At 49.6% G+C, this 11108-nt stretch overlaps 1 protein-coding gene across 1 annotated transcript in view; it reads left to right on the top strand.

Moving 5' to 3' along the window:
- Positions 1–1715: 1715 nt before the first annotated feature.
- The window catches only part of FAM20C (FAM20C golgi associated secretory pathway kinase), a 96996-nt gene continuing 87603 nt past the window's right edge, over positions 1716–11108 (top strand). Inside the window, exons 1-2 of the mRNA XM_064153738.1 lie at positions 1716–3573; positions 5470–5642. Coding sequence (XP_064009808.1) covers positions 3059–3573; positions 5470–5642 — 688 coding nt within the window. The 5' untranslated portion in view covers positions 1716–3058. The remainder of the gene's footprint in view (positions 3574–5469; positions 5643–11108) is intronic.

Raw genomic sequence — 11108 nt, 5'->3', positions numbered from 1 at the left:
TCCTGCCCATCTACTCTGCCCTGCTGAGGCCATATCTGGAGTATTGTGTCCAGTTCTGGGACCCCCAGTTCAAGAGGGACATAAAACTGCTGGAGGGAGTCCAGTGCTGGGTCATGAAGATGCTGAAGGGAATGGAACATCTATGCTATGAGGAGAGCCTGAGGGAGCTGGGGCTGTGCTGCTTGGAGAAGAGGAGACTGAGAGATAACATCAGCAATGGTTATAAAGATGTAAAGGTGAGTGGCAGGAGGCTGGAGCCAGGCTCTGCTCAGTGATGCCCAGTGCCAGGACAAGGGGCAATGGGTGGGAGCTGAGGCAGAGGAAGTTTTATTTAAACATGAGGAGGATTTTTTTCCCTGTGAGGGTGACACAACACTGGAACAGGCTGCTCAGGGGGGTTGAGGAGTCTCCCTCTCTGGAGATGTTTGGAACCCACCTGGATGCATTCCTGCGTGACCTGGTACAGGAGATCCTGCTCTGGGAGGGGGCTGGACTTTATGAGCTTTTGAGGCCTCTTCCAGCCCCTGACATTCTATGCCTCAACTTCCACCCACTGCCCCTTGTCCTGTCATCTGGCATCACCCAGCAGAGCCTGGTTCCATCCTCCTGGCACTCACCTTTACATCTTTATAACCGTTGCTGAGGTCACTTCACCTTTCTCATTCCTACTGCAGCCCCACTCAGTGACTATTGATCGATCTGCAGGACTCTTGACAGCCTCTGAAGAGTCAGATACTGTCAGAGTGAATGCTGAAAGGATTTATAGTCTAAAACATCAGTTGCAGTCCCGAAGAGACCATTAACCTGTGGTTAGCATACTGAGGTAGGTTTGGTGCTCCTGCCCTGGGAGTAAAGGAGCAAGCAGGAGACACGTAGGTGAAGTTGCCTCTGAATGCAGCCTCAGAGAAGTTATGCTGCTAATCCTTTGTTTCACGTGAACAGGGGACAAATGCTGGGGATAGATAATTTCCATCTGAAGTAGCAAAAGAAAGCTCCTGAGCAAAGTGAGCCCCGGGCCCTGCAAAAAATCCAGTGGACCCCCTGCTCGAAAGACAAAATCAGCAGCCCAGAGCATCACTGCCTCATCACCAGGAGACCACTGGAGCAGCTTTTCCCATCCTCCAGACTCCCCTCAACCTCAGACAACCATCAACGGCACTCACTGGGCTCCGAAGGCTGCGCTGACCTCGGGACCACCAACCAGCTCCATAAGGCATTAGGCCACCCAGGCAGGGAGCCGACTGCGCAGCTAAGAGCAGCCGGCGAGCAGCAAGATTACGCCGCAGCACGCTGCCGGATTATCACAGCCCGCAGGATCGCGGATTAAGGCAAAGCTGTTCCTCCGGGGGGAGTGGAGCACAGGGCTTGCCGTGATGACCTTGCGCTGGAGAGGGGCTGAAAGGCTGGCAGGCAGCTCTCAGCCCAGGCAATGACCGAGCAGAATCGTTGCTGCCAGCCTGGGCAACACCGACCGCGCTCCTACTTTGCTGCGCTGTTAGCGCAGATTCCTCTCTCTCTCTGCTACCACTTTAATTCATTTTTTTTTTTCCTTTTTGTTATTTTTTTTTTTAATTTTGAAACCTTTGTGGAACAGACGCCCTCTCCTTGCCCCAGTTGGAGCTGCAGTAGAATGAAAAGAGGGGTGGGAAGGAGGGAGGAGGGGAGGGGGGAAAAAAAATAAACCAGCAAGCAGCTTTCGGTTGAGGTTTTCCTGTTACTATCACTGTAGCGTTTATTTAGCCAATCTCCTAACTATGACGTGAGGAAGGCAGGAATCATGGCTCGCTCATAATATTTAACACACCCACTGAAAGCTGGAGCTGCAGAGCTACTAGTCCAACCAGTCTCCAGAATTCAGTGTAGCTGAAAGAGGTTTTCACTCTGCACCTGCCAAAGATCTCTCTCTCCCCCCCCTCCTCTTCCCTCCTCTCCCCCTTTCTCTTTTCCTTTCTCTCTCTCTCTCTAAAAGGCGGATCTGTAAGACCCAGCAGAGATCAAAGCCGGGACCTCTTTGCTAAAAAGAACCTCTACTGATTTATATTAGTTTCTTTCCTCTAATCCTCCCTCCCCTCCCTTCCTGTTTTTTTTTCCCTTTCCCTTTCTCTTTCCTCTTCTTCTGTGCCATATTTAACCTTTATGTTGCAGTTGTGCCACCAGACAATTTTGCGGCCAAAAAAAACCAACCCAAGCCAAAGCAAAAGCCCAGCTTGGATACAGCAGCCACCCAGACTCGAGCTCAGTTGAACATATTCATCTCTCCCAAGCGCTGGACGCGATGGATGAAGAAACTGCAACTGCTCTAAGAAAATGATTTTCCAGCCCATGTTCTTAAACAGCCTCAGAGAAGAGAGGGAGCGAGAGCGAGCGGGAGAGCGCTTCTGCTGCATCACTGGGCAGATTGAAAGGAAAGGAGTCAGCGTTTCCAGCACAGCCAAATATTATGGATGATCTTTTTTCTTCTGCTGCCTTTACGTCCAGGTTTTCGTAATATTATTCTTCTCCCCACTCCCCCACCCTCCCCCCCTTTCCTCCTCCGCGACTCTTTTCCTTTATTTTTCTTTTTAATTGTAATTATTATTATTTTATTGAATCACAGCTAGTGTCTGATGCCGGTTCCTTTTCAAGAGCCAGTTTTCCCTTTTTGTTGTGATCTCTGTAACAAGAAGAGAGAGGAATCGTGAACAGATGGCTTTCTACAAAGCAATGCCGCTGGCATTGTTTTCCGATTGATTTTAAAGGCTCGGTCCGGTGTTCATTTTTATTATTATTATTATTATTATTATTATTATCCTTTTTTATCCCTTCCCCCTCCTAAGTTCTTGATGCTACTGAGAAATGAGGACCTATTGTTTTTAGCCTGTTTATTTCTCGGCGCCTATGGAGATAACTTTATTGACTTGATCGCTCGCATCCCGATCCGAAAGGAGAAAGCCACGATCCCGGGGGGGGAGCTGGAAGACCCACGCCCGCCCGGGCTTTTTCCACGAAAGCGCTCCCGGCCGACCCTGCCGCCTCCCCTCCCTCCCCCTCCCCCGGTAATTTATTAGCCGCCCCGGCCATGAAAATGCTCCTGGTCCGCAAGTTCCGGGTGCTGATCCTCATGGTGTTCCTCGTCGCCTGCACCATGCACATCATGATCGACCTGCTGCCGCGGCTGGAGCGGCGGGGGACCGAGGGCCGCCCCGGCTGCTCCTGCCCGCCGCCCGCCGCCGCGCCGCCCCGCGCCGCGCCGCGCTGGCCCAGCAAGCACACGCTGCGGATCCTGCAGGACTTCAGCGCCGAGCCAGGCTCCAACCTCTCCTCGCAATCGCGGGAAGCGGCGGAGCGGGCGGCGGGCGGCGGCGGAGCCGGTGCGGACGGCGGGGGGGCGGAGGGGGCGCGGACGCGGCGGCTGATCCCCCCCGGGGCACCGCGCCCGCCGCCCCCCGCCGCCGCCGCCGCTGCCCCGCTGGCCGCCCTCTTCCAGCACCCGCTCTACCGCCTCGCCCTGCCCCCGCTGGCCGACGGCGACCTCCTCTTCAATGTCAACAGCGACATCAGGTTCAACCCGCGGGCGGCCGAGCAGACCGAGTGGTGAGTACCGGGGGCGGGGGCGAGGCCAGGGGGAAACTGCCCCGGGTTGGCTCAGCTCGGGTTGGCGGGGCTCGGTACCAAGCGTGAGATTTGGCCCGAGCAGGGGTGCCTCGGCAGTGGGAGGGAGGCCTGGAGGGGATGCTGGGCGGTCGGTGTGGAAACGTGGCACGGCACTTCCCCGGGTGGCTGCTCTCTGTTTTATAACGTTGTTTTTGAGCCGAGCGCTAGGGAGAATGGATGTCATGGCCGGTCTGGAGTAGGCAGAGGGGTTAAACGGAGTGATTCGGTGTCACTAGGAGAAAGAGAAGTGGCACACAGGCGTGACCGGTAGTGTTCCTCCCGGTAAATGCCATGAAATACAGAATAAACACAGAGCAGGACCAAAGGTCCGTATGCTCCAATATCCCACCCCCAGCTTGCATCCAGAGGCAGATGCTGCCAAGAAAACAGTGCAAGAGACCGGGTGAGAGCACGGTGAGCCTCTCTCCAGCGCTTCCCAAGCCTCCCCCCTCTGAGCTGTAGGGATAAGCAATGAGACCAGGCAGTGATACATCAACTTTTCTGAAAAGCAAGGTCTAGTATCACAAAGGCAACCATCCCAGCAGGTATTCCTGCCTTCAGGATGGGATCTGTGCTGCATTTTTCATCCTCAATTAATTTCCTGGGTCCTAGCGCCAGTACTGCACTCCAGCCTTCAAAGCAGTTAGTTGCCTCTGTGAATTGTATGCCCTGTTGGCTTGGAAGAAATGCTGAGAAATTTGAATGACTGAGAAATCAAAAGCCTTGTCTGATACAACAGCACCCTCTTCCAAACACCCTGCCACTGTAATGTTTAAACAGCTGCATTGTACCGTGCAAAAGCTCTGTCAAGCCACAGAGCAGCCAGCATGGTCTAAACCTTTAGAAAAGAGAGGACAAATATTTCTGATTTCCTCCCTACCACCATGTGAATTGTCCAGGGTTTCTTCCATCTAATAACCAAAGCTGACTGTGAAGTGGGGAAAAAAAAACAAAACAGCCCAACCCTCTGGAAAAGTTCTGGGAAAGAAAAAAGAAAGAAAGGAAAAAAATACTCACAAACATCTGAACATCTGGAGATGACTAAAACCACAGAGGGCTTTGGATGGAAGATATGTGATAGTGTGCTCGGTAGGTGAAAAGTGGAATTGTCACTGGTGTCCACAATGCAGCTGCTTGTTGTACATCATCTCCTCAGTGGCTGCAGCCAAAGTTCACACAACTAATGGGAAAAATCAGGCTTGAAATGAATTCTAACACTTCCTTTCTGTAAGTGCATCCTACTGCTGGGGAAGGGGCAAAACCATCCAGAGTTACTTCAGCGACCAGCTCAAATTGCTCCAGTTTCTTCTGGCTCTCTATTTTAAAGGAAGAGAAGTGGGTGTGGGAGCCTTTTGTACTACAGGTCAAGTTACTGCTGCACTCTTGGTTTCCAGGCCCAGTTCTCTGTTAAATAAGGGTGCAGGATGCTGCTGTTGTTTGGGTCACGCTTGTAAAAGCTGTGTGCAACATAATACAGCCTCGGCGCGATATAAAATTCACAGCTCCGTGCTCCTGCTGTATAAGGGCCTCTGCTAATGCTCGGTGATGTCACACTGAGTTTTGCTTCTGACTTTTCATGAGCTTTAAATCAGGCATGATTTTAAGTAGAGGTGAAAATCCATCTCCACCTCCCCCTTGGCCCCAGGTGGGATCAAGCTCATGGCACGCAGCCACTACAGGGACAACTCAGGGGCTTCTCCCACCTCAGTAGCGCTTTGCCTTTCCGAGTTGTCACGTTTTGATGCCCCTGTGTCTTGATGCCTGTTACATTATTTCTTTCTCCTAATTTTTTTTTTCTGTTGTGTTCTATTTTTTTTTTTTTCTTTTTGGTGGTAGGCAAAACGAAGACCATGAAGAATTTTTACCAACTGGAGAAACCTCCATAGACTCCTACCCAAACTGGTTAAAATTCCACATTGGCATTAATCGGTACGAGTTGTATTCCAGACATAATCCTGCAATTGAGGCTTTACTGCAAGACCTGGTCTCCCAAAAGATAACCAGTGTTGGTATGTGTGGACATATCTATCGTTTTTTAATCATTATTTGCTCATTGTTCAGGGTCTCACTGCTGTTTGGATGTGAATATTTTGCATGGCTTCTCTCTGGTGTGCCTACAACATTGCTCCTCATCATCTGCACTGACTTGCCCTGTGAAGAGATATTGCCAGCTCTGTATTACCTGAGTAATTGCAAAGTCTGCCAGCAAGGCAAATCCCCTTCGTTTCAGAGACCCTCTAGCCACCATCAGGCTGAGAGTGCTCTGTTCAGTTGTTTTAAGTCATAGAAACATAGAATGTCAGGGGCTGGAGGGGACCTCGAAAGATCATCTGGTCCAGCCCCCCAAGGACCATTTTAAAGAGGGTGGCAAAAAGCAGACAGCATCTTGCAGGAGCTAGGTTTGTGTTACTAGCTGATTGTCATTGAAGAGGCTGCGTCTGGCAGAGCTCCTTTCCCCGAGGAAGGCGAGGCAGCTGACCTGCAGCCCTGCAGCCATGGCTGCGGGAGCATCCGGCACCGCGGGGCTCTGCGGCTGGAAGAGCTGCAGCTTCCCCAGGCATCATGCGGGGAGCTCCAGGCAAGCCAGCCTCCCGCTGGAGAGAGGGTTCATCTCTGTTTACCCTGCTTGTAAATCCACAAACGGGGATGTGCCTCTGTCAGCCTTTGGTTCTGGTTAAACAAGGTGACACAGTTCGGGGCTTTCATCCAGGGCTCTTTAATAACAGCGTGCATCTCCTTGAATTCGGCTGCATAGCTGCACGGGGTGGGGGGGGAAGCCCAACCCCAAATGAAAGCCCTTGGTTACTAAACAAATGTACATCCCCATGGTTTCCAGGGGTAGAGAGCTGAAGCAGAGCCAGCAGTTTCCATTGGCCACGCAGAAAATGAAGGTATTTGCGCTGACCACAAAGTTGCTAAGTCCATTTCAGGGGGATGAAATAGCAGGAGCTCTGTAAAAGTGCTGATGGTGTGTTGGCACTGTGGGATGAGGTCAGCAGGTCTTTAACCCTGCAAGGCAAAAATTCCCCTGGCCTCAGCAGGAAATGGCCTGGGCAAGAATAGCATGAGCAGCCCTAAGGTTTGTGTTTCCCGTCCTGTGAATCACAGTGGCTGCTGAGCAGAAATAAAGGAGGTCCTTGGTCATCAAGAGTGGACTGACTTTGCTGATCTGCATAGAGTAGGTGTAAAATGCAGGATGCCACAGGAGAGCTTCACCTCTATGAATGGAGCTGTTCAGTGGCTGTACTCAGCACACAGCCCTGCTCTGAGCTACGACAGGGCTGGGTTCTGAATATGGCAGTCTGTGGTACCCGGGTGCCATCCAGGGATGCAGTCAGCACTTAGAAGAGATGACAAACACAGGCTGGCTTGTTAATCCGTGATGAGTTTTTTTGCTCTGGATTGGAGTGATTCTTTCAGGAGATCAGGTTTGACAACTGTGCCATGTGCTTTCCCTTCTCTAGCTCACATGTGACACTGCAGGTAGCAGCAGATTCTGCCTGTGCTTCTCTGGTCTGTGCTGGAGGGCAAGGAGGACACTGCATGGTGATGGCCTGAGTGATTTTCTCCTTGACATAGCCTTCACCTTTCCAGACCTCCTCCCTCAACACTAAGTGATTTCTGGAATCCCCACGTGCAGGTGGGGATTGAGACAGCACTTTATAACATGTGTTATCATTGCATTTTGAGCACATCCATTGAAGATTAGATGCAGGCCCTGATCTTTCTTGTTCCTCAAAGAGAGCAGAGGTGCCCCAGGCAGTGCCCAGGCTGTCTCCGGCTTTTTTGCAGAGGTGATACTTAACCAAACCATTTCCTGGTTCACTTTTGAGGTTTACACAAAAGCCATTGGCTGCAGCAGTGTTCTGTACTGCATGGCTGCTAAGGGCATGGATCTCTGTTTGCTTCTTCACATTAGAGCTCAGCTGTGTCTATGCAGGATCAGAGCAGTGTTTGCAGCAGACTCAGCAACATTTAAGCCGTGAAGTTTGTCACTTCTGCAGAGTAGTGGGAAGGTTAAAGTTGATGTAGAGGTGTAGAAACTGGTGGGAGAAAAAAAGAGGCAGGAATGAGAAATAATAGTTTGGTACTCACTCTTCACTTGCTCTTCTGGACTCGATCTTCACTTTGTTTCTTGGCATGTTGCTTAACCTCTCTATGCTTTAATTAACCTAGCAGCAAAATGGTTATCATAAAAAATAGGAGTGAAATCCTGACCCCTGTGATGTAAGTGGAAGTTTTGCCATGTGCTTCCCTGGGGCTATGGTTTCCCCTAATGTGTCATATGGGTGTGTCATGAGCTTGCCATTAATTATGATTTTGATAGAGCTTTCACATCAGTGGTGGGGGGGGGAAGGAGCCACAGGAGCACAGAGGAAGATTTATGATTGTTATTAGCAATTTCCTAGGGGATTGTCTCACTGTAAATGTTTGAACAAGGCTCTTCAGAACGTGGTAGGGCCTCTTATGCCCCTAACAAAAACACAGAGCCGTGGTTTCTGTCAATGTGTCAACCTAATTTCCATAAACTACAACATGAAGCACCTTTAGCTTAGGCATTGGTCACTGTGGGAACTGACAGGAGATGATTCTTACTCATAAATCCCACTCTAGACTCAGATCTGTAGAAGCAGAAGGAAACTTTTGCCAATGCAGACATACCAGGATCTGAATTTTGCTGGTAGCATCAACTGCCTGGCTATGGGGGGGATTCAGGAGCTTTGCCAGGTTGCAAAGCAGACAGAGCATATTGCTAATACACTTGATTATTATTACTATTATTATTATTATGTAGTGAAGCATCTCTTATTTAGCATCATAAATTCTTGGAGGGCTTAAAATTAAGGGTTTTAAAATAACACCTGCCAGTTTTCAGCTTTGCTGCAGAGCAGCAGCAGGATTCAAAAGCATATAAGCTGATTAATGAAAAGCAATATATTTGACCAGAGGACATTTAGAGGGCTGCCATATTCTTTTTGCATATTTCTCCATGTCTTCTAATTTCTCTGTTTGATTTTGTTGGGTTTTTTTTTAAGATATCAAATTTTTTGTTATTTTGCTTTTTGCATTATATCTCTTTTTTCTTTTCTTTTTTTTGTTTGTTTTTTTTTTGAGGCAACTGCACAGATGCCAGGTTAGAAGCAAGACAAAGCTGGTGAAAGGCCTGGAACACAAATGCTATGGGGAGAGGTTGAGGGAGCTGGGGGTGTGCAGCCTGGAGAAGAGGAGGCTCAGGGCAGACTTCATTGCTGTCTGCAACTCCCTGAAGAGAGGCTGTAGCCAGGTGGGGTTGGTCTCTTCTGCCAGGCAAGCAGCAATAGAAGGAGGGAACACAGTCTCAAGTGGTGCCAGGGGAGGTCTATTCTGGATGTTAGGAGGAAGTTTTTGTCAGAGAGAGTGATTGGCATTGGAATGGGCTGCCCAGGGAGGTGGTGGAGTCACCATCCTTGGAGGTGTTCAAGAAGAGCCTGGATGAGGCACTTTCTAGTTGACTGGATAGGGCTGGGTGCTAGATTGGCCTGGATGATCTTGGAGATCTCTTCCAACCTGGTTGATTGGACAGGGCTGGATGCTGGGTTGGCCTGGATGATCTTGGAGATCTCTTCCAATCTGGTTGATTGGACAGGGCTGGATGCTAGGATGGCCTGGATGATCTTGGAGGTCTCTTCCAACCTGGTTGATTCTATTCTATTCTATTCTATTCTATTCTATTCTATTCTATTCTACAAACTGGAAGCAAAGCTTCACAGTGCCCAATCTTCAGGCTCCTTTTTTGCGAGCAGGACGATTAAATGCACGGCCTTACACGCATTAGATTAAGTGGGATGTTGCTTTATCCAGTTTCTTCCCAGCTCTCAGATTTGCTTTGGCTCTAATAGAATTAGGTGATTTGCTGTGTGAGTCCTTGGTACCTACAGTAATTAGATCCAAACTGCAGCTAAACAGCTTTCTTAGCCGCGTTGTAAGTTCTCTGCTCAGCTCGCATCATTTCTGGGGGCGAGTGGTGCCCAGATTGCTCCCTCGCCATCTCTCCGAGCTGCTCACACCACTCTCTAACACCCAGTGTTATTTTAAAATGAAAACGGTGCCAGAAGCAATTCCCAAGAGCAGGGAGCACCAAGGTGACATTTTCTTGATGCTAAAGTTTAAATGGAACAAATCCGTGGCTGGGAAAGGAGCATCACATTCAGTTCCCACAGTGACACCTAGAGCTGGCCTTGAAAAGGACGGGGTTACCCGGAGCTTTCAAGGGGAGGATGCATCCTGGGCTCTGCATCAATCCCTGTATTTCCTCTTCATTTCCTTCAGCGTAGAGGGAGAGCTCCGAATTTGATTTAACCCACTGAAATTTTCCTCTTGCCATAACCAGGAGCCTAGAGAGAATTGTTTTCCACTGAGTGCTGGAGCCCAGCTTTCAGAAGCAGCACACACAGAGGCAATTGCACATTTCCTTTGCCTTTCATAACGGCTTATTGCATGCATAAATAACTCTGGTTAGCTGCTTTCTTGCATATTTACAAGTGGCAGCACTGTCAGCAGTGCAAGAACAGCTGTGGCAGGGCACTTTGTGGAGGCAGCACGGTCTTGATCTCGCTTGTACTGCTGTCCAGAGAAGCTGTGCCGAAGGATTGCCTGGGAGGGGAAGAGGCTTTTGTAATCCCTGTGACTCGTTGGGGTTTTTTTCTTCGAATCTGTAAATTCTCTGGTTGGAAAGGTTTGGAAACATTACCTGACTGAGTTAATTTCTGATCCTGCAGTGCCTTCAGTTTGTACAGGCAGTAATTAGAAAGCAAGCACGCAAGATTACTCACGCAGTGAGTAAATGCTGCAATTAACTAAGCTGGACTCTGCTTCAAGTCAGGGGAAAGAAAATGAAAAAGACAGGATGCTAAATCTTGAACATGAATTCGGATCCTAAAGGGAATTATAAATATCTCACCCAAAAGAAAGGGGGAAAGTCCTGTCGAGGATGTGTAGAAAACACAGTGAAGCGGAGCACCATTGATTTACTGTATAAGAAAACAATCAATCTGCCAGGAGTCAACAGATTGATTTAATGCAGCAATCCAGATGAAAGGAGGGGACTCAAAATGCACAGCAAAGCCTCTGAGTAATTTCACAGATCTCTTCCCCTGCAGAAGGCTTGACTAAACCAAGAAAGGCCTTCTGCACTTTGGCAACAACAGCCCCAAGCAGCACTACAGGCTGGGGACAGAGTGGCTGGAGGGCAGACAGGAAGAAAGGGACCTGGGGATACTGGTGCATAGCAGGCTGAAGATGAGGCAGCAGTGTGCCCAGGTAGCCAAGAGAGTCAATGGCATCCTGGGCTGGCTCAGGAGCATTGTGGCCAGCAGGACAAGGGAGGTTATTCTGCCTCTGTACTCAGCACTGCTCAGGCCACAGCTTGAGTGCTGTGTCCAGTGCTGGACTCCTCCATTCAAGAGAGATGTTGGGGTGCTGGAAGGTGTCCAGAG

Source organism: Pogoniulus pusillus, chromosome 13 (genome assembly GCF_015220805.1).
Source record: "Pogoniulus pusillus isolate bPogPus1 chromosome 13, bPogPus1.pri, whole genome shotgun sequence".
In the NCBI taxonomy this organism is placed as follows: domain Eukaryota; kingdom Metazoa; phylum Chordata; class Aves; order Piciformes; family Lybiidae; genus Pogoniulus; species Pogoniulus pusillus.
This window is presented reverse-complemented; position numbering and strand designations above follow the sequence as displayed.